This window comes from Schistocerca cancellata, chromosome 4 (genome assembly GCF_023864275.1).
Source record: "Schistocerca cancellata isolate TAMUIC-IGC-003103 chromosome 4, iqSchCanc2.1, whole genome shotgun sequence".
NCBI lineage: Eukaryota > Metazoa > Arthropoda > Insecta > Orthoptera > Acrididae > Schistocerca > Schistocerca cancellata.
Window position 1 is genome coordinate 807,840,330 of NC_064629.1, and position 25,114 is coordinate 807,865,443.

The 25,114-nt window shown below is 38.1% G+C and overlaps 1 protein-coding gene across 1 annotated transcript in view; it reads right to left on the reverse strand.

Moving 5' to 3' along the window:
• The window catches only part of LOC126184763 (protein crumbs), a 301,898-nt gene that overhangs the window by 78,735 nt on the left and 198,049 nt on the right, over positions 1-25,114 (reverse strand). Inside the window, exons 18-20 of the mRNA XM_049927313.1 lie at positions 14,335-14,740; positions 2,895-3,137; positions 2,312-2,699 (exon numbers count right to left, since the gene is read on the reverse strand). Of these exons, the coding sequence (XP_049783270.1) occupies positions 2,312-2,699; positions 2,895-3,137; positions 14,335-14,740 (1,037 nt within the window). The remainder of the gene's footprint in view (positions 1-2,311; positions 2,700-2,894; positions 3,138-14,334; positions 14,741-25,114) is intronic.

A 25,114-nucleotide genomic window follows, 5' to 3' on the forward strand; every position in this document is an offset into this window, starting at 1 on the left:
TTTGTCTTGTTTTTTGGCTAACTGAAAATGTAGGGTTCTGTTTTTGGAATTTTTGGTGTCAATAGAAACAGTAATCATCAGTGTTTCTTTAGAAGAACACCAAGAATTAGATGGAAATAAACAACCATCTGTCACTGTTCTCAACCCAGGAAATTATGTTGTGATATGGGAAAGTATATGGAAAAAGTAAGCAGACATTTATAATGTATGCATGTAAAAACTTTTATTTAGAAGGTAAAGGTTATGTTGATTTATTTTTAACAAGGCCAATTAAACATGTTTATTTTAACAGATGAGAAGTCATGTTTTAGTCAAGGAGATGATGTTCAAAAGCTCTTTTCTACTTCTGGGGGTACAACTTGTAGATTTAAAGACATTTTCAAATACGGTGTCAGTGACTTTTGCAATGTATTAACAAACATGCCCATTTCATCAATTTACTGCTACAATAAAATTATTGTAGATATAATAATTTTTATTTGGAAAACATACTAAAAAACCACAACCACAACCATGTTATTTCTTAGTCTCCTAGATCCAGACCCTCCCTGCAGGGTGAATAGAATCACCACATTTATTTTTTTCTGTTGTAAAAGCATAAGCTAGGTCCCAAATCTAATAATAAGTCTAAAGTTAGACACAAGACTTATAATCCCATACATTTCTGATTTTCCCATTTTTCCTTCTAAATCTGGAAACTGTTTCTACTATTCAGGAACAATGGAAGATTAGGGTTTAATGTCCGTTGTCGTCAAGGTCATAAGAGACGGAGCACAAGCTCGGAATATTTCAAGGATGGGGAAGGAAATCGTCCATGCCCTTCCAAAGGAGCCATCCCAGCATTGCCAGGAGCAATTCAGGGAAATCACAGAAAACCTAAATCAGGATCGCAGGGTGCAGATTCGAACTGCTGTCCTCTTGAATTCGAGCCCTGTGTGCTAATCACTACACCACCTCAATTGGTCTGTTTCTACACACTTCATTTGAGTTACATTGTCCCAGTGGTGTGGACTGACTGGGATTAGTTGGGCTGTAGGTATAGAAGAGATAAGTGACACGGGGAAAATTGCAGACTAATGAGATATCAGCCACACCAATAATTCCAAGCAAAAGTTTGGGCCATGCTTCTGAGAGTATGCAGTTATGACCTTTTGAAAGTACAGCTTTTAAATTTTGCGTGCACCGTTTGTCACTCGCTCCACCCCCATACAGCCACTTAATGCCCAAGGGTGAAGTACTGTGCAGTGGAGTGAGTAAGAGGTTTGTGAAATACTATTTGGACACTAGTAACATGCTTTGTTCATTGTTTCTAACCCACAGCTAGTACCAGGGATTTCTTTGCTTTGAACATTGTTATGTTGTGATTCACAAATGCAGTACAAATCAATGAAAGGAATTAGTGTGTCAGTAAAGATGTAGCGTAACATTATTTAATTATTAACATCGCTGTTGTGTGTTACTTTCTTTGGATTTTAAAGCTGGCACTGTTAAAATGAAGTTCATTTGCAAGAGATCCACTATTCTTCATTTCATAATAATTCTTCAGTTGCTTAGATTTATTCATTTTGATTTTGAAGAATATGTATAGCAGCAGAATGTCAATACAAGAAGATCATTAAAGTAATATTAAAAGTATATGTCTGGGAGGTCGATGTATTACACACTCATATTACTTACTGTTTTTCGTGTAAAATAATGAGTGTTATTGAACAAGATGTCAAAATATGTTGGGCAGATGTATCTGTCTCCCCAATCCTCTGCCCTAGCCTTCAGCAGCCCACAAATATGAGATCTCTGGTTGTCACTCCAATGTACAGTACTTTATGCTCAGGCATTAGGGGGCTGAAGTGGTGTAGAGTGAGTGACAAATATACAGTGTGCACGAAATTTAAAAACTGTACCTTTAAAAGACTGTAACTGCATACTATCAGAATTATGGCCCAAATATTCATGTGGAATTGACCGGTGGGGCCGATATCTTGCATGTATGCATTTTTCACCTTAAAATATTAGGTCAATCTGGTGATGTATTCTGGTCAGAAAGAGCTCACAGCCCCCCCCCCCCCCCCGCCGCCCCCTCCACTCCCCTACACACAGTTACATTGTCCCAGCAGTGTGGCCTGACTGGGCTTAGTTGAGCTGTAGGTATAGAAGAGATCCGAGTCACAAACAATGAGAAAATAGAAATTGTAATCAGAAGAATTTGATCATATGAACAAGTAGGGCAGCACATGGAGACTTGAAACTGAGAAGACACATCAGTCTTATCTAACAAAATAAATAAATATATATATAGAAATTAATCACTTACTGAACTGGCATGTGTTTCCCAAATATGGTCTCTTGCAAATACATTTGAAGTCTTGCCAAAGGTCTGTACACTGACCTTCGTTGTGACATCGATTGGGATTGCACTGAGGCTCTCTAGGACACCCAACCTGTACATGTTGTAACATTTGATTAGACAGATCCTGCTGTGGGTCTACCCACACCTCATTGATCATGACATCCTCCATACAACCAATGAAGAATGATGGTGTGTGGGTCAAAAGTTTTATGGGTACAACAGTTCCACCCAAATATGTGGCAGAAAAACTTGTGTGGGAAGAATTAGAATTTTCATTGAGTGTAATTGGATAAATTGTTTGTTCTTCATTAGCAGCCAATACCAGATGAGTTGTGTTGATAGCCACAAACACCTAAAATGAAAGACCAGCATAAAATGAGTAACACAGAACAACATTCTGTAACATTAATACTAATAAAACAACTACAAGAACAACAATAATCATTGTATTATGCATGTAATTGGAAAGTTAACAGAAAGAATAAAATTTTAGTAATCAACTTACAACAAAATTAAAAAACTTAAACAACAAGCACATAAAACAAACCTTTTGCCATTTGCTATCATTTAAATCAGATCCAATAAAAACACCCTCCCATTTATTAAGGAGGCTGGAGTGTAGATTTAAACGTCCTTCTGTAAGTTCCAGAACATAGAACGTCAACCCCATGCCAAATGCCAGTAGACCATTTGGTAATGTTGTCTTAAAACGAAACTGAATATCATAGCCTTCATCACGACTTGTATTCAGCATCATATATGCGGTGCCATTCATAGACATTGTAGTTATCTGCAAGATCAGAAGAAGGGTTCAAGTTAATTTATGAGATTAATGAATTATACTCTATCTAGATAAAATATGTATTATAAAAAATCCATAATCATTATCAAATCTTCTCACTTATATAAATGTCTAATATTTGTCTCACAAAGGGTGACACGGAACTTTGGTTGGCAACTTACAGGGACTCTTGCCTCAGAATAATTGATTTGGCAACTTACAGGTAGTCTTGCCTAAGAATAAATTATAAGTAAACAAAAGCAATTAGTCTTATGACCTTATATGAAATAGGAGCACGAAACAGATACATAATGAACACTAGGTAGACTTGCTGTGATACAGTCTTCTTCTATTTGCTGGTTCAGTGACTTCCATGGCAAAACATACTTAGTCTGATGCCCAAGATGGTTGTTGATATAAAAAGGTGGGAGTGTCAACCAAAAACACATGGAAACCACTACACAGTCCCCACAACAGCCCTCAATGTTGCAGCAGCAGTCTCACTAGGCAGATAAATCTAATTAAAAATTAATTTGATTGTTAAGAAAACCATCACCATTCAGTATCACGTCTGATGTGAGTGGAAAGATAATCTGAAATATGGTGGCATAATCATTAGTCCATTGGGCTTTGCTCATCCAACTCTTTCGCCAGAACTAACAAATAATTTTCCAAATAAAAAATTAAACAACCAAATTAACAGGTATGCATGTATTTTTATCTAAAGGAACTTCCAAAAATGGAAATAATAATAAGAGTGAAGCCTTTAATAAAGCCAAGAAAGAAAAACTTATATAATTCTGATCACTGAATATACTCTAGAATCTATCATAAATTCAGTTATAGAAGGATCTTACAACTTTAACTTAACAACACCTGCTTTTTGTGTGCATGCTATTAATGTCAAATGTTACCTGCTATGTTAATCTCTGCAGGCAATGGATTTATTCTGATGACTCTCCCAGTTAGCTAACAAACAGCATCATCAGAATCTTCATACCCTACAGGTGCTCTACTAATTGCATTCATTAAGTGAAGCAGTGTAGGGTTCTGATCCCATTTCTTAAACTGAAATATTTTCATGTAACTGTCAGACGAACATTGCACATATTATGCATTAACACACATTTAATAGAAAGTATAAACTGCTCTATAAAGTCTGCTGGTTCTCTACCTCATTCTCCTAAACAAATGGTTGCCTTCCTTAAACTGTCTCAACAACACTACATGAAAGCCACCTGTCAACTGGCCAAACTCTTGTTACATCTCCATTGGACCCTTAAACATGTCTAGATTTTCCTCCTTAGCCCCAAGCCTGTTATAAATGTAACCTGCAAACACATCTATCCATAATCACTGTTTCAGTCCCACCACTTACAACACCTACTCAAAACGGAAAGTCTTATGACTAAGTGAAACTTACTTAGTCACGTGACTTGTGTAAAGTTATAACACTGCAATACATTACAAAAAGTCATTGAAAATTAATTAGAGCACACAAACCACTTGCACAGTAAACTTTTGCAATACTGTAGGAAACAAAAGATTTGATTTAGTTGATTTAGGAAATTCTGGCCTCACTACTCACATCTCATTTACAGATACAACATTGAAACTTCCTAAACATTTCACACTCTTCCCACGTCATTAACCTTCCACATGAGTCGCACAATAAATTTCACCTCTTCTTGTCAGTTTTACTCTTAACAAGAAAGAAGATTAGGGTTTAACAGTTCATTAACATGAAAGTCATTACAGATGAGGCATGAGACCAATTAGGACAATGTTCCTTTACAAAAGAAGTATTAAACTTTTATTAAAAGGACTTTGTGACTAACATTTCAGCAAGCTGAATGGTAGAGGCCAGATGTCAATTGACTACAGTAGTTTCTCAGGCTCCAAGTGTTCAACTGTGTTTCCTATTTTATAGGATTATGCAGAGCTTTTGCAGGTGAGCAGATTACTTGAGGTGTGAGGTAGAGAACCAAATATGGAGCAATTTATCCATTATATGTGTACCTTCATAAAAATATTTAATGTAAGTAAAACAATGCTTCATCTATTCCTGATTTTAGTAGTCTGGTCATAGATTTTCTGTTTGTATAAAAAATTGAAAACCACATTTTCACATGCGCATTTCTTACAACATCTTTATCCTCTTACGCCACAGATAGAAAATGAATAACTTAAAAAAAGAAAAACTGGCATCATACCAGTGATTTACTAGGCATTGTGCTGTTGGAGTTCATATGCCATTGCCTTCCTCTGACCTCTGCACAGATTTACCTAGCCAGTTACACTGGGTTTACAATTTAACATGGACTCAAAATCACAGAGCAACTCAGCATTCTTCACATTAAAAAACAGTGACAGAAATGAAAGAAGTGATAAGTGACAAATATCATACAAGTGGCCAGGGATCAAACCCTAGACCTATAGATGAACAGTCTGGCACGTGGCCGTTGAGAAACTGCACTACACAATCAATTGTCTTTATTGTTCATAGTTGTTATGAAGTTTCAAAATTAAGAAACTTACTGTGCTTAATCCAGATAGTTACCATCTGGTTCACTTTAGATCATATGTTTCCAGATACGAAACATAGCAAACATATTGAAATTGTTTTTAAAATTGGAATGAGAGCCACATCTTGTTCCAATGTGAAGTAAATACCTTTTGCATTGTAGTGGTATGCTGTTCTAAATTGGATTCATAGCTGTTCTTGCACACTAAGATGAATTCGTTGACGTGTTCTGTGATGGTGTCAGGATAAAAATTGACATTACTTTGTATTAACAGATACTTTCATTTTATTTAGGAGTCAATTAGAGACAGACTACTGCAGATCCAGCGGCTTATTTATCTAAATCCTGAGTAACTGAAGTCATACCACAGCTGATATTTCATAATCAACATACACAACAGAAATGAGCAGAATTCCCATATGCGGGTTTCTGAAAGAATGACTTCACAATGAAGAGCCTTCAGTAACAACTGAAGTTCTAATGATTAAGCTGTGCGTCAACATGTACACTGGTGAAGTAAGAACACTACTGAAAAGACAGGAGACAGATTTTATTATTAGTTTTCCATTCAGTTCACTATCTTGGTTTTGCCAAAAACAGCCGCTATAGTTACTATGAAATTTCATAATCTGTTTGAGACACTGAAGTGAGGTTTTTGGAAAATTACGGGTGAGTGTTTTGCTATTCAGTTAATACTGATAGTAATTTAATTTACTGAGATGGAAAAGCAATGATAGTCCCTCCTCTCTCCCCTTTGATCCTTGCACCTTTTAAATAACATTCGACAATTCAAAAGCTCATAGAAATAGAAGTACAGTGAATCAGCAATATTTACAGTAATGTTTTTCCCAAAAAAAGGAGGAGACTGTCCTAAATATGATGCTGAAGTCAACCTGCACAATGTAATTCGATTTGGCTTGCCATCCGAGTTTTTAATATCCACACAAGTGTTTCTCTTTTCTCCGAAGGCCTCTCTAATTTTCCTATAGGTGGCAACCATCTTTCGCCTCATCACGCATGCTTTTAGAGGGTTGCAGTTCATGTCTAGCCATTCCTGGTTTGCCATTTTACACTTTCCATTAATCTCATTTTTTTAGATGTATGTATTCCCTTCTTCCTCCTCAATTTGCTGCATTTTTATATTTTCTCTTTTTGTCAAAGAAATTCAATATCTCTTGTGTTACCTACAGATTTCTACTAGGCCCAGTTGATCCTCTGCTGCCTTCACTATTCCAAATGTGTTGCCACAATCACGATAGGGTAAGACTTTATCACCACTTTTCTGTCCACTCCCGATATGAACGCACAGTCCATAAACAGAGCCAAGTTGTTGAAATCAGAACACCAAATGAAAGCCAATAACATGAATCAGGAAGTCCACATACAAAGCAGGGTCAAAATTCACTAAGCATAATGGCGTGATCGATAGTAGCTCACGCAACAGAACTGTACTAGACTGAATCACAGCTGCCTGCCTACCCCTGTTGCTGCAAGCAGCTCAGCCCATGTGACCTGCCATGCACACTCCTGGTGGCAATCGTCGACCACAAGCTATAGTGCCTCAGTCATGATCAATATCAGCCATTGGTGGGCATACTAAACCTGGCATTGGCCATCTGGTGGAACAGATAATCTGACTGTGAATACAAACTGTTGCCGGTGTCACATCAGCCTTCCAGTTTGTTTGCAGACCATTATGAAAACATATATATAACAGATTGTTGTTTATGGATCTAGGTATGTATCTGTTTGGATGAAAGTTTCAATGGTTAACAGGTTTAAAGACCACTGTTATTCAATGCTTAAGAAACTATCAGCAAAGATAGTTATGTGGGTATCCATTTCCATTATCTACTTATTGACACAAATCTATTACTGCTGACTGAGTTATATAACCTCGCTATTATCACTGGGTGCACAGCTTTCGTTGCAATGCTTAGTGAACAGAGATTATCAGTCATTACTGGCTGTTGTTGAACTACATAAACTGCGTGTTCACAGCAAATAGTCTGAACTTTTTTTCCTTACTCTGCTGCTAACTGTTTATGAAATACTTTTAAATTTTTTATGTCTCATTGCTGATTTTTTTTAACCCAACTTTACCAATGGAAAAAGTTATTTTGAACTTCAGTGTGGGAGTAGTGCAGTTACATATTTGTTTACAATGTTTTGAGGAACACTGGATCTCATTTTCTCCCTCCATCAGTTAATGGAGAAATATTGGGAAAAAGGAAGGACTTGATAGTAGTATTTGTGGATTTGGGAAAAGCATATGACAGTACACCAAGGGATAAAATATGGGAATGCTTGAGAAAACATAATGTTCCTGATTCATTAATTAAAAAAGTCCAGATGCTGTATGATGGTTGCGAGATCAGTGTACAAGTAGGGCGTGGAATCAAAATGGTTTAAAGCAAAGAGAGGTATTCAGCACGGCAGTTCTCTCCCCCCTTTACTCTTCATTACACTTATGGACACAATCATGAAAGAAATCAAGGAAGAAGAAAATGAAGATCTCAACACTTTTGTTTTTGCTGATGACATCGCCACTTGGGGAGAGACATAAAAGGAGGATCAGGGGGGACTAGATTACTGGAACACAAAATTTTAAAAAATAAAGTTAAGTGTGAGTAGGAACAAGACAGTGGCAACGAAGATGAGCAGGACATCCACACCTTGTCACATCATACTGGAGGGGGAGAAGGTTGAATGTGTGAAAAGCTTCAATTATCTGGGTAGCATCATATCATGCAATGGAAGTTCCAAACTAGAAGTCTTAAACAGAATAACAAAAAGATATAGCTTCTTCCACCAGGTACAAAATTTGCTCTGGGACAAGGAAGTTCCTGAAAGAGCGAAACATACCATGTATAAGACATACCTCCTGCCAATCATGATGTATCGTCTAGAGGCCAGTGTCACAAATAAAAGAGAAGATAGTCAAATACAAGCATGTGAAATGAAGTTCCTTAGGTCAGCTCCACAAAAAACTAGGAGAGAGAGAGAGAGAGAGAGAGAGAGAGAGAGAGAGAGAGAGAGAGAGATAGTACGGAATGATTATGTATCGAGAGACCTGCAGATGACATTGACTTCAGAGGAGGGAATGAGTACTTTGAGATTGAAGTGGTTCAGTAATGTGAAGCAAATGCACCCAACTATAACTCCACACCAGTATTTGGAGATGGAGGTACCAGGAAGAAGACCAACTGGGAGGGCAAGAAAGAGATGGACAGACCAGGTTAAGGAAGATCTCAAGAGGAGAGGAGTAACATGGGATGTAGTGGAGAGAGAAAGCTATACCAGGACAGAAACCAATGGAGGCATATCTTTCACAAAGTTTCTACCTGGCTTGCTGAAAGGAAATCCTGATGATGATGATGATTTTGAGCAAAACAAAATTCTTTCTTTTGTAGTGTCATTCATTTGCAAATGTAATTAAACTTGACTTGCTGTACAAAGTTCAGCTCAGTTCATGGCGAATGTACGCATTTCAGTTCCTACCCCAATACTGACATCTGTCACTTAGTTCTTTTATTTCAGGTAAAGCCCTGGCCTCTACACCAGCACAAAAAACACAACTTGTAACAAATTTTGTCAGCAATGTTGAACAACTCATGTGATGCATCCCCTTTGGATACTGTGGAACAGATCAGATTTGAAGCTTGCCATGTGCTTATGAATGCTCCTCCATTATGAAGCAACATCATTTCCACCAAAAAGGCTCTCTAACAATTGTGATATAGTGGTACTAAAAGTTGATTAAGGTAAATAATGTGACAATACTGTTACCTCATTTCCTTTATGGTGATAAAATTCATGGTCTGTTAACTTAGCTGGCTCCATCTACATGACAATCAATGATGACCCAACAGCATGAGTGCAATGGAAAACTTCAGCACTCCTGAGTTCTATCTTATTACCTCAAAAAATTATTGTGTTCATCCATATGAACAGTACAATCCTCCTAAGTCTCATAAAGACTATCTATGTTTAGGTCCATTAGTAAGCACAGCCACTCCTACGTATGACTTACCTAAATATTTTGTTCCCTTACCAAGCTCACTATAAGTAAAATGTTCAGACAACATACATAATTTTGCTAACTTCATTAACAGATTTGGGGCAATCTGATAAACAGCTGAAATCATTTAATTTTTATGTTGTTGTTGTTGTTGTTGTTGTGGTCTTCAGTCCTGAGACTGGTTTGATGCAGCTCTCCATGCTACTCTATCCTGTGCAAGTTTCTTCATCTCCCAGTACCTACTGCAACCTACATCTTTCTGAATCTGCTTAGTGTATTCATCTCTTGGTCTCCCCCTACGATTTTTACCCTCCACGCTGCCCTCCAATACTAAATTGGTGATCCCTTGATGCCTCAGAATATGTCCTACCAACCGAGCCCTTCTTCTGGTCAAGTTGTGCCACAAACTTCTCTTCTCCCCAATCCTATTCAATACTTCCTCATTAGTTATGTGATCTACCCATCTAATCTTCAGCATTCTTCTGTAGCACCACGTTTCGAAAGCTTCTATTCTCTTCTTGTCCAAACTATTTACCGTCCATGTTTCACTTCCATACATGGCTACACTCCATACAAATACTTTCAGAAATGACTTCCTGACGCTTAAATCTATACTCGATGTTAACAAATTTCTCTTCTTCAGAAACGCTTTCCTTGCCATTGCCAGTCTGCATTTTATATCCTCTCTACTTCGACCATCATCAATTATTTTGCTCCCCAAATAGCAAAACTCCTTTACTACTTTAAGTGTCTCATTTCCTAATCTAATACCCTCAACATCACACGACTTAATTCGACTACATTCCATTATCCTCGTTTTGCTTTTGTTGATGTTCATCTTATATCCTCCCTTCAAGACACTATCCATTCCGTTCAACTGCTCTTCCAAGTCCTTTGCTGTCTCCGACAGAATTACAATGTCATCGGCGAACCTCAACGTTTTTATTTCTTCTCCATGGATTTTAATACCTACTCCGAATTTTTCTTTTGTTTCCTTTACTGCTTGCTCAATATACAGATTGAATAGCATCGGGGAGAGGCTACAACCCTGTCTTACTCCCTTCCCAACCACTGCTTCTCTTTCATGCCCCTCGACTCTTATAACTGCCATCTGGTTTCTGTACAATTTGTAAATAGCCTTTCGCTCCCTGTATTTTACCCCTGCCACCTTTAGAATTTGAAAGAGAGTATTCCAGTCAACATTGTCAAAAGCTTTCTCTAAGTCTACAAATGCTAGGAACGTAGGTTTGCCTTTCCTTAATCTTTCTTCTAAGATAAGTCGTAAGGTCAGTATTGCCTCACGTGTTCCAGTATTTCTACGGAATCCAAACTGATCTTCCCCGAGGTCGGCTTCTACTAGTTTTTCCATGCGTCTGTAAAGAATTCGTGTTAGTATTTTGCAGCTGTGGCTTATTAAACTGATTGTTCGGTAATTTTCACATCTGTCCACACCTGCTTTCTTTGGGATTGGAATTATTATATTCTTCTTGAAGTCTGAGGGTATTTCGCCTGTTTCATACATCTTGCTCACCAGATGGTAGAGTTTTGTCAGGACTGGCTCTCCCAAGGCCGTCAGTAGTTCCAATGGAATGTTGTCTACTCCGGGGGCCTTGTTTCAACTCAGGTCTTTCAGTGCTCAGTCAAACTCTTCACGCAGTATCGTATCTCCCATTTCCTCTTCCTCTACATCCTCTTCCATTTCCATAATATTGTCCTCAAGTGCATCGCCCTTGTATAGACCCTCTATATACTCCTTCCACCTTTCTGCTTTCTGCTTTCCCTTCTTTGCTTAGAACTGGGTTTCCATCTGAGCTCTTGATGTTCATACAAGTGGTTCTCTTATCTCCAAAGGTCTCTTTAATTTTCCTGTAGGCAGTATCTATCTTACCCCTAGTGAGATAAGCCTCCACATCCTTACATTTGTCCTCTAGCCATGCCTGCTTAGCCATTTTGCACTTCCTGTCAATCTCATTTTTGAGACGTTTGTATTCCTTTTTGCCTGCTTCATTTACTGTATTTTTGTATTTTCTCCTTTCATCAATTAAATTCAATATTTCTTCTGTTACCCAAGGATTTCTACTAGCCCTCTTCTTTTTACCTACTTGATCCTCTGCTGCCTTCACTACTTCATCCCTCAAAGCTACCCATTCTTCTTCTACTGTATTTCTTTCCCCCATTCCTGTCAATTGTTCCCTTATGCTCTCCCTGAAACTCTCTACAACCTCTGGTTCTTTCAGTTTATCCAGGTCCCATCTCCTTAAATTCCCACCTTTTTGCAGTTTCTTCAGTTTTAATCTACAGGTCATAACCAATAAATTGTGGTCAGAGTCCACATCTGCCCCTGGAAATGTCTTACAATTTAAAACCTGGTTCCTAAATCTCTGTCTTACCATTATATAACCTATCTGATACCTTTTAGTATCTTTTTATGTGGTCTCACTTTTTACAAAGGCTCGTCACAGCTATAAAATTTATTGAAAACAAATGAAAATTTGTGCCAGACCGGGACACAAACTCAGATTTCTCACTTTACCTGAGTGGTTATCTGAACCACTTCAGCTATCTGAGGACACTTCATGGACAGACCAAAACTTCCATATGCAACAGTAGCTGCTACCCATAGTGCTCATACATTTATGCGATCTCCACACAGTGAAAGACTTATTTAATTTTCTCATCACATTGCCTTGGCTTTGGCATGAAATACATTAATGCATGCATATCTGAAGCAACTTTGCATCTAACTTTACAGACACTGCACTAATGTGTTTCATGCCAAAGCCAAGATTATCTGACGAGAAAATAAATAAGTCTCTCCCTGTGTGGGAATCACACTACTGTCACAGTATTACAGGCAGCAGACACTGGGACATATGGAAGTTTGGGTCAGTCCATGAAGCGTGCAAGGATGGCCATATCAGTTATCGTGACTGCTTACATAAAGCAGGAAATCAGGGTTTGAGTGCCAGCCTGGCACAAATTTTCAGCTGTTTCCAATAAATTGTATAGCTGTGGTGATACCGTATTTGTAATTCTCAAGTATTTTTCATGATTTGATATGGCTATAAATTGTCAGCAGTGTCTATTCCTTTGGACACACATACATGTCCGAAGGAACATTACATCAAACTTTACAGACACTGTCAAATACAGACACTGCACTAATGTATGGTCTTACATAAATTCCAGACAGACATCATCACTGCAAGTTTCAGTAGGCTCATTCCTCAACTTGTCTAGATTTAAGAAATATTTATTTCAACGGACTGGCAGGGTCACCAGAGTAAACCCTCTGTTTCTTTGTCTTTGTGGGAAACATTGGAGGAATTGGAAGACTTTGAGCTCCGATAGTAGCAGCTCTTAAACCAACTGTTGTTTTGAAGGCATATTGATGATACTTTCATTGTGGGGCTCCATTAACAATATGAATTTATGAATTTTTACAGCTTCTTAATCCCATTCTTAGCACCATCTAGTTCAAAATAAAAACAGAAAAGGATAGCTGTTTGCTAACCTGAGCATTCTGGTTAGATGGAAGAATGGTGAGTCGCTACGGTATTCCGTATTCCATAAGTGCACTCTCACTGCATAGTAGCTTGATAAGGCTTCAAGTTACCACCTCTTGTTACATATCTTGGATGTCCTTAATACACTTGTGCATGGAGGCAGTTACCTGTTGAGGTAGTATACCTAAGGAGCTTGCCCATCAAAGAACTGTGTTCTTGGAAAATGTATATTCCGCTCAACGTATTTACAGGGCACTATGAGCTGAAGCTCGAAGCCCACCATTGCATAATGACTATGGTATGCCAGCAAAACTCACTCAGTATGTTCACAATGTTTTATTGAACATAGCCAGAAATTTCAGGAAATGCACACAGAACACTAATGAGCACTACCACATGAGAATTTTATGTCAGTTTTCAAAGCTCATCTACAGATGATTGATAGATATTACCTTGAAAAATAATGCTGAGAAATAAATGACAAACAGCTAAAATCCTGAATTATTGGCTATTTAGTATGTTGGGAAAACTTTGAGATCTAAATAATTATATCTTCTGCTAACAGCAGATATACAGAATTAATGTTACAGACTTAATACTGGCTCAAATTTCTGTCACTGCTAATTTTTTATACTCAATGAGAAATAATTGACATCACTTACCAGTAAAAAACATATAACAATTAAAACTTCCTGACACATTAAAACTGCGTGCCGGACCAAGACTCGAACTCGGTACCTTTGCCTTCTGAGCTACCCTAGTATGACTCAGGAGCCATCCTCACACCTTTCCTTCAATCAGTACCTCATCACCTACCTTCCAAACTTCACAAGGTTCTCTTGCAAAACATGGAGAACTAGCACTCCTTTCTTCCAGGAGTGCTTGTCCTGCAAGTTTGGGAAGAGAACTTCTGTAAAGTTTGGAAGGCAGAAGATGATGCACTGGCAGAAGTAATGCTGTGAGGACAGGTTGTAGTGATGCTTTGGTAGCTCAGTTGGTACAGCACTTGGCTGCGAAAGGCAAAGATCCCAAGTTTGAGCCTCAGTCTGGCATACAGCTTTCATGTGCCAGAAGTTTCACGTCAGCAGTCAGCATACACTCCACTGCAGAGTGAAAAATTCATTCTATATAACAATTGTTTTAAGGTGATGTACCTTTTCACAGAGCTCCCCATGAAATCCACTGAGACATGTACAGTTGAACTTATGATCAATTTCATTTTCCAAATATGGTCTACAAGTGCCATTATTCTGACATGCATTTTCTGTGCATCCAGTTAGCCTCACCGAACAATTCTTTCCACCATAATTTGCTTCACAAGCACATGTGTAATCAGCTAGCAAATCTGTGCAATTTCCATGGCTGCCACAAGGCTTGTATCTCTCGCATTCATTAATCTGGGCATCACAAAATTCTCCTTCATAACCAGGCTCACAGTCACAAGTATACGAATCAATTCCATCAATACAAGCACCATTAATACAAGAATGTTTCTCACACTCATTGTTGTTTACTTGACAATTTATGCCACTGGTTCCACGAATACATAAACATTCATACCTGAAAAGAAGAAAAAACTGTTACACTGCTGAATTATAAATAAACAACTAATCTACATATATATCGTGTGTGTGTGTGTGTGTGTGTGTGTGTGTGTGAGAGAGAGAGAGAGAGAGAGAGAGAGAGAGAGGGGGGGGGGGGGGGAGGGGGGCGCACGTGTATTCCAAGAACTAGCAAGTTTTCGTTCTTTTGTGTGTGTCCCTGTCGATGACCCAACGACTCTGCTTTTCAATGAGTGGTCTCCTTTTCACTACCAAAGTATTTACATTCTACCAAAACTTTCCTACTATCATTATATGAGGCATGTTCAAAAGAAAAAGAATGAAACAACACCATTGGTATGACTGAAATCTTTATCTAAAAGTAATGACCAGAGGTCTGAGCACAAGTATCCCACTCTTTCATGAGCTGAAGGATTCCACATTTCCAGAATTCCTATGGCTGTGACAGGAGCTAGTCCTCCACTGTGTTCTTCAATTCATCATCCAAGTTGAAGTACTTCTGGTTGAGATGTTTTTTCAGCAGACCAAATACAAGGAAGTTGCAGGGCGGCATGTGCTTGAACTTGGCCATTACACTTTGAAAGTATCTTCCTCTCCATTAGGCTCCCAGGTACAGCAACAGTGTGTTGAATACTTAAATTGAAACCAGTCTTGGTTTCAATTTATTCTTTTATTAACAATGTGTTTTGCCTTCATGGGGCATCTCCACATTTTATTAAAATTTTTCTTTTACAACATTTTAAAAACCACAAAATAGCTCTATGCTAGTTTGAAGCAGCATCAATCAGTTAAAACCACACAGAAATTAATAATTGAACCACCACGTCAGAATGGTGCAATACTATGCCCCCACTCACATTTACACATAGATGCCACTGCAGACGGCCGGAGTGGCCGAGCGGTTCTAGGCGCTTCAGTCTGGAAGTGCGCAACAGCTACAGTCGCAGGTTCGAATCCTGCCTTGGGCATGGATGTGTGTGTTGTCCTTAGGTTAGTTAGGTTTAAGTAGTTCTAAGTTCTAGGGGACTGATGACCTCAGATGTTAAGTCCCATAGTGCTCAGAACCATTTGAACCATTTTTTTGATGCCACTGCAACTTTACGGCAGTAGCTTCAAGTGGGCACACAGATGAGCAATGGAGCCTTGCACCTCATTGCGTCACATCCAGCCATCCTGTCTCCCAACACAGGAATCATTTTTTCAAATGTGACATCATGGCCTGATGTGGTACCCGATGCAACCCGTCACACACTATAAAGTGGTTTCCAGAGTACAGATATAGATGTACGGAGTGAACTGCATCTAATCTCTTTAATTATGATGGTCTGGAAGATTCATACACTTAAGGTTTTATGAAACTGGACTACACAATTTCTTTTGCTCACATGTCCCTGGAGCTAATTTTAAAATACTAAGTGATTTGCAGGACCTTACCTTCATTTCAAAAAGACATCTGGGTAACCTTAACATTTGTAATCACGCCCACAAAATCTAAATAGTGTCCCTCACTCAGGCAAATTAAAGCTAGAATGTGAACAATAAAAAGCGAACATTTTTTCTTATATAAAGAGACAGTCTTGGATGCAAAGTTATTTTTATTACAAATAATGTGTTTTACCTGGTTATGACTTCCTCAGATTTTTGTTGCCATTGTTCTGACTAACTGCCCTACCAGCCGGTGATCTGTATTACTTTGATAGCCTTTTCAAAAATCTGAGGCAGCCTCAACCAGGTGAAATGCATTATTTATAATAATACTAACTTTGCAACTGAGACTGTCTCTCTTTATAATTATGAAAACTGGTTCCTGTGCCAAACAGTCTATCATGAAATGGAATAAGCTACACCAAGTTTCTTAGTTTAAATTTGAAACTCTTTTAAATACATCCACATTGTCACTTAAGAAGTACACACAGAAGCGGAGCACATTTTCGTGTACTTAGATGACTAATAGTGGCATAAAAACTTGTGCTTGCAGGTACATCTGAAAAACTGAATGTACCGTGAAAAATGTATTCATTCCAGGCAAGGACTGTGGACCACGGATACCAGTACTGTAGAGCTTTAATCATTAAGATGACATTTTTCTGTTGTGGGTTAATATGTGCTTCTAGGAACATTCATGATGATTTGAAATGTGCACTGTATTGGTAATCAGACCTGGATCACTGTACTTTGTGAGTACAAATTGAAGCTGATGCACTGTTGGAACTAAAACTTTGATTTGATAAGTAAGGTGTGCACGGGAAGTGTGATTGGTAGGTCACTGCCCTCGAAAGGTTTGCGACTTTAGACACTTTTTTTTGCATATTAATATTATAATCTTTATTGCCTGCAACTTCCTATCTTTGATGTACGTAGACTACTTCTTAGTCCAGACAGTGTGATTTACAGAGTGACTGAGGCATATTTGGGAGGATCAACAAGCAGACTCTCCATGAAAAGATATGACATAATTCTCATATGTTGACTCTTTCTTGCATGCAAGTATTGTATATGGTGGACAAATCCTGGCATATGTACAATGGCAATGCCAGTGTGGATAAAGACTGCAATTTTAACCAATTTGTTCATTTCTCCTGTTCATTATATTTCTTACATCAGTCAACCATCTTCTCCCTTCTTCCTTAAGCTCAGCAGTGCTTAGATCCCTCAAGTTTTCATGCGATAGAACACCTTTCTTAAAAATTAATGGTCCTATGAAATACTGTAATAATCTGGTATTCTCCATGCTACTTCACTGCTTTGAATATTGTATCATGTTGAGATGATGTTTATATTGACAGGATTCTGTTTCTTAAACACTTGAGTGATTTTAAATTACCAGCAATTCTTTCAGCCCTTTCTGAATGTAGAATGGTAACACAGTCTTTAAACTTTTTTTATTAGAAGCACATCCTGGAAGGCAGTCAGTGTCCTGTTGTTGTTGTTGTTGTTGTTGTTGGCATTGGCAATTACTCCTTTATTTCTGTTTTTCTAATGAAATTACCCACCAGAACTACAAGGGGTGATCAAAAAGTTTCTCTTCAAAGGCCGTACAGCCCACAATTAATATACCAATCAGACAAAATCACCATGAGCATTGAGGCCATAATCCCACAATGTATCAGGTTGAAGATATCCCCTTGGTGAAACACTGTATCCTGCGGCATGAAGAAGTCCATAACTGCCTACTCCACATCCTTGTCTAACAGGAATTGTTGACCCTTCAAGCTTTTTTAAAGGGTATGAAGGCATGATAATTGCATGGGAGAGACCAGGACAATGGGGCAGGTGATTGAGTGTCTCCCAGATGAGTTGGTGTAACATCTGTGTTATGACATTTGTGGTATGTGGAAGGTGTAACATCTGTGTTATGACATTTGTGGTATGTGGAAATGCGCTATCACGAAGCAGCAACATCCCTTAGCACACTGTTCCACAACAGTGGCTTTCGGCAGACATGCTGCCCCATACACATTCTTCAGTCTCTGATGTTTGTTCTTTGAGTTAAGAAGAGAGTAACACCACATTGGTCTTGTTTGGACTCATTTGGCAATAATGTTACCATAGTTTACATTTCTACATTTACCACACACACAGGGGCAAAGCACAAATGCTAAACTAATCCCTTGCCTACAGGTCAGTGCTTATATGTGATGATGATGATGATGATGATGATGATGATGTTTGGTTTGTGCGGCGCTCAACTGCGTGGTTATCAGCGCCCGTACAATTTCCCAACCTTTGCTCAGTCCAAGTTCGCCACTTTCCTGGATGATGATGAAATGATAGGACAACACAAACACCCAGTCATCTCGAGGCAGGTGAAAATCCCTGACCCCGCCGGGAATCGAACCCGGGACCCCGTGCTCGGGAAGCGAGAACGCTACCGCGAGACCACGAGCGGCGGACACAGTGCTTATATACCTGCATCAAAGTCGCCCAACATTGTGAATGTGCAGCAGCAACAACCTCAAATGGAAATTTTTTGATCACCCCTCTTACGAGGGTTGGTACTTTAACAGTGGAAACTATTTATTTACAGCTCGTACAAAATAGATACATGTTTCAAAGTTTTACTGACCTTCAAAGTAGTCACCAGCATTGTGTATAACCTGTTGCCAGCAATGTGGAAGTCATAGGATACTCTTAACAGTGCCTGTTGCGTTGACAGTTCGAGGGGTGCAGTCTATTGCCCAACCAATTTGTAGCAGTTCTGAAGCGAATGCCATGAAGTGTTTCCTTCAGTTTAGAAATTGAGTTGAATTCACGTGGGTTTGAGTCACGGGAGTGCAGTAGGTGGTATAGCACTTAGCAGCCCCATCAATCAAACAAATCAGTAACAGCTTGCACTGTACGTGCTTGAGCATTGTCCTGCAAAATGATGGCCAGGTCCTGCAGAAACTGTCATCACTTCTGTCTGTAAGCTGGTCATAGGTTGTATTCCAAAAATGAACAGCATAGAGACAGAAGTGATGACACTTTCTGCAGCACCTGACCATCATTTTACAGGACAATGTTCAAGCATGTACAGTGCAAGCTGTTACTGATTTGTTTGCATGATGGGGCTGCTAAGTGCTATACCACCTACTGCACTCCCCTGACTCAAGCCATGACAAGTTCTGAAAATACACATTCAGTTTCTGACAATCCCATATCATCACAGCACTATTTACCTTTTTCCATAATCACAGACCTAGTTACAGGTTTTCCTTCAGCCCCCTTTTGGCACAGAAAAACTTGTACAAAATTTCATCCATTGCTTGGGCCTTTTCAAAGTTTTTCTTGATGCAATGTCTTTTACTGCAACAGTCTGTGATGCAAACATTTGAAGTTGACCTACATTTTTTTTAATGTCATAGATTGTTGAAGAACCAACTTTATAATCTTACATAATATTATTTTTATTCTCACCTTTCTTAAACCTATTAATGATGTCAAGCTTTTGTTGCATCCATAATCGTAACATGTTTACATTTCACTTCCAATTTGTTTTGAGGGGTGCTTGGTTGAGAAAACATCTGCACAACAATGCTCATCATTACTGTAATTGTGATATAGGACAGCACTAATTGTGATAACACTTTAAAACACCACTTTTTAATCATTGTAGGCAATTGGTGCATGAGAGAATCTGCCTGGCAGGTGACTGTAACAACTGTTGCACTACAGAACTTGAAATTGTTGACCAATGCTGAGTGTAACTGAATTATTCTGAACGCGTCAAAATATTCATTGTATGAAACGATGTCTGATTATTGAATGTGCTCATCTCCCGGATGCCAGATTAATGGCTTTTACTGTATTACTGCTGAAAACAATCACAATTCTAGTTCAAAGGCTTTTTCCATTGGTACACCAATCTTTGTTACAGCTCCAACCTATCACTAGATGCCAACTGCATGTTGTCATGCTGTGGCCACAAGCACTGGAACAACCATCTTACAGAACTTGCCTAGTACCTTCCCATTTTGAAATCTTTGGATAAATGGAACAAAACTTAGGTCACAGGTGTTTGACAATTCTTCTATTTCGACCTCAAAGTCATGGTGTATTCATGAAACAAATGTTTGAACAGTCATGATGACTACCTTGAAAAGTAATGATTAACAGATTCTCACAGAAATGTACCAGAATTATATTTATATTAACTTTCTGAACCACCTTCAGACAAGCATCGTGAGTGCTCATATATCACTTCAAAGTAGATTGCATTAGCTTGCAGTATTCATATTTTTCCATCCAATAACTGTTATTCAAAACCAATTTGAAACATTATGATGACATTTTTCTTTAAATGGTACTTATTGGTTTCACTACTGTCTTAGTAAGTTATTTGGTGCCACCCTTACCGGAAATATGTCTCCCATGTATAGCCTGTCAAGAAACTCATGAGTGAGCAACGCTCTTGGTTGGGGAAGTGGCCTTTCCACGAAGGACCCTGGAACTGCACTACAGGCATTTTCAAAATCAGTTGCCCATTTCCTGTCCGAAAATGTTGTGCAGCATATGGTGATTTATGTCGATTCTGCTAGTGCAATTTTAGTCACTAGCATTAGTCATTTCAGTTTGTGTATTTTGTGATATACTTAGTTATTCAGAAATGATGGATAACCATACTACATCACAAGAAAATGTGCATGATGCAAAGAAGGGGTATATTCGGAGTAAAGAGGGTTCAATCCTCTAACATAATTACATCCTGTATTAAAGAGTTGAAACAAAAAGAACTGTTGCCTAATGCTGACAGTCCCAAACAAAGGCTGCATTTTATACAAAAGTCAACCTTGCCACAACCAGATGCATGAGAAAAAAATGCAAAAATAAACCACACAGCTAACTCGAATACCAAGAAAGAGTGCTAACAATTATGGGAGGAAACCATTGTTATTGACTGCTATAGGAAATCAGTAATTCGACAAATGAGGAGAACTTTCGCATCAATCGAAAAATAGCGCCAACATTATGAAAATTACTTATCCTAAAAATACAAAAAAATTCCATTTTCCTTGGCAGAAAACTGTTTTCACAAGACTAGATTCACCAAATATCCTTTCTTTCTAAGAGTTCCTCAATCTGCGATGCTCAATGTGGTCACTCATTGTCATCCATAAAAATTTGTAAGTTAATCAGTTGTGCATCATGGTCTGACAATCCATTTACACAGGGAAAGCACGTGTTTGTTTTACATGCTTTCCCTGTGGTAAATGGATTGTCAGACCATGATGCACAACTGATTAACTTACAAAACCTAACAGGGTTTACAGTTTGGAAACCATTAAGTAAAAGTGTAAGGTCGCTCAACCCAGTACCTAAAGAGCACTTCAAAGAAAGCTTTAGAAATGTTAATTGGGGAGATGTATATAATGAGCCAAATGCTAATGACAAATGAAACATATCTCTTGATACATTTATATCCCTTTTTGAACATTGTTTCCCAAAGAAAATTACTAAATGTAACACTACACACTTTTCAAAGAAACCTTGGATTACTACAGGTATTCAAGTGTCTTCAGAAAGAAAAAGAAAACTGTATGAGATGGCAAGAACTAGTAAAGATCCAGAAGTAGTTTTACACTATAAAAATTATTGTAACATACTGAGAAACGTTGTAAGGAAATCAAGAAATGTGTATGTTAGAGAAGAAATTAACAATTCTGGCAATAAAATAAAATCAATATGGAATGTTGTTAGAAGGGAGACAGGAAAAGTAACCACTGGGGTAGGTAATATTACTATTAATGAGAAGGACACCATCCTAACCAACAGTACACAAGTAGCTAATGTATTTAACAATCATTTCTTAAGTGTGGGAGAAAAAGTGGTGAGAACAGTTCAAAAGAAAAAGCCACGCAGTACATGGAAGAGTTTGTTTTGAAAAAATTTAGTCAGATTAAGTTTCACCAAACAACCTCTAGTGAAATAAGTAAAATTATTAAATCTTTGAAAAATAAATGTTCTGTTGGAGTAGATGACATCTCTAATAAGATATTAAAACAATGTGGAACAGTTACAGCTGATGTTTTGAGTCACATATGTAATGCATCCTTAACTCAAGGTATTTTCCCAGGCAGGTTAAAATATGCCATTGTCAGGCTGCTCTACAAAAAGGGGGACACCACAGATGTCAATAATTATCGGCCAGTATCCTTGCTTACAGCATTTTCAAAAATCTTTGAGAAAGTAATGTACTCAAGAGTGGTTAGCCATCTCAACAGTAATGGGATACTTAGTAAATCACAGTTCGGATTTCAAAAATGCTGTTCCACTGAGACAAGAATATAAAACTTCACTGTCCACATAATACAGTCTTTAAATAGTAAAATGTCACCACTAGGAATGTTCTGTGACTTGTCCAAAGCATTTGACTGTGTGAACCATGACATTATGTTACAGAAATTACAGTTCTAGGGTATAAATGGAATAGCATATGAGTGGTTTAAGTTGTACCTACAGAACACGAAGCAAAAGGTTTCCTTATATGGGTCAAGTGATTTAAATAAGTTTGCCACTTCATCTGACTGGGGTGAAATTACATTAGGTGTTCCACAAGGTTCAATCATGGGTCCCCTTCTGTTCTTGATATATGTGAACAACCTCCCTTCCTATCTGACACAGGAAGCTGATCTGACACTGTTTACTGATGATACAAGCATCATTATTAATCCGGTAAAAGAAACTCCAATTGAAAATGATACAAATAAGGTCTTTGGAAAAGTCATTAATTGGTTTTCTGCAAATGGGCCTGCTCTAAACTTTGAAAAAAAACACAGTACATCCAATTTTCTGCTTCAAAAAGTACAGTTCCTTCAATAAATATAACACATCAACAGAAGTCAGTAGACAGTGTAGAGTATACTAAGTTTTTGGGTGTACACATAGATGAGAATCTTAATTGGAAAATTCATATTTTGGATCTTCTAAAGCGACTAGGTTCAGCAACTTTTGCAATCAGAATAATTGCCAATTTTGAGGATTTAGTAAGCTAAAATACTTTGCATACTTTCACTCTCTCATGTCACACGGAATAATATTTTGGGGTAACTCAACATTTAGACAAGAAGTTCACAGCTCAAAAGAAAGTGGTTAGAATAATGTGTGGGGTTCATAGTCGCACATCTTGTAGGCAGATTTTTAAAAGATTGGGAATTCTTACAACAGCCTCACAGTACATTTACTCGCTAATGAAATTTGTTCTCAACAACATGGACCAGTTTAAAAACAACAGTGACATCCATGATTCTAATACAAGAAAAAAGAAAGACTTACACTATCCTTTACCCAACCTATCTTTGGCACAGAAAGGTGTAAATATGCTGGTATAAAAATTTTCAACAAATTACCAGATGAAATAAAATGTCTGACAGACAGCAGTAATAGCTTCAAAAATAAATTGAAATCGTATCTCCTTGACAACTCCTTCTATACCATAGATGAATCCTTGAATAGGAAAAAATAAATCTATAAATATAGTATATGCATTGTGTGCCTTTTAAGGGAATAGGGTAAATTATAGAAATATTAATCCTTAACTCTATATAAAATCTTGTTTCATATGTGCCTTTCTTGTGCACTTGACACGTTCCACATCATAACAGCTACCATACAGTGCGATTGATCAATGGAACATGCAACCAACTAACTAACAAGAGGAGAACTGCACTGGAACTGACCGCAGAAAAGCCTTTGGATGTTGCACGCCAAGTACATATAGTCTGCGGCTGCAAGATTGGCTCCAGTCCACCACCAGCAACACAGGGTGAAGCTTTGACAATGCCAGCCACTTGTGCTGGTAAAATGTCAGAAAAATCATTCATCAAATGTTCTTTTATATTGATGAAACTTATCTTGGTAACAAATTTTAGTGGAAGCAACAGGATTATTGTGATAAATACTGGGTCTAATGCTGGCTTGCTTTATTGGTCTACATCAATGTTATTCTCTTCAAAACATTTCCCATTACATATTACACACGTCAGCACCTGAAATACTTCTGGAACTCTGTTGGACAGCTTTTAGTCCTCTCAGCAAACCATATTTAATCTAATTTTAGCTTGTAGCAAACTGCCACTTTAAAGTTTACTTTATTTTTGAGAACATAAAAAGTCACATGGAGCAAGCATCAGAGCTAGGCGATAATTACAGTATTGTTTTAAGGCAAAAATTCATGAACACACAAAGAAATGTGAGAATGTGCATTATCATGGAGTAAAAACCGTAAAATTCTTCTGCCACAAAGCCAGACTTTCTTACAGATTTCTTCATGCAAATGACACTGAACTTGTAAGTAGTACTCCTTATTCTTCATTTCATCTTGTGCAAGAACTCATGGTACAGTATACTGTTAAAACTGAAGACCACAGTGAGCATAACTGTATAACCTTCATACTGACTGCACTTGTCAAGGTTGTCCCCCCCCCCCCCCCCCCCCCCCCTTCCAGGTTGCTTCCATTGGGATGATTGAGCCTAAGTTTCAACGTCATATCTGTCAAGTCATATTTCTACACCTATTATGTCTTGTTTTAATAGTTTGATATTACTGTTGACTTCATCTAGTGACTGCTGAACAACTTGCACTCACTGCTGTTATTGTTCACAATTCAATAATTTCAGAAAAAAATTTACCCGAAACATCTGATACAATTAATTTCACGGCATGAGCCAACAGATATGCCAACATCATCACTGACTTCTCTAATTGCAATCTGGTGATCTTTCACAGTCACTTCTTTCACTTTTTCCACGATTTCATTGGCTGATGTGACGGGGCACCCAGGACACTCGTCATCTACAATGTCGTCAAGGCCTTCTTTGAAATGCTTACACCACTTGTAAACCCTTGATTTACTCATAGCAGCCTCACCAAAAGCAATATTTTACATTTCTAAAG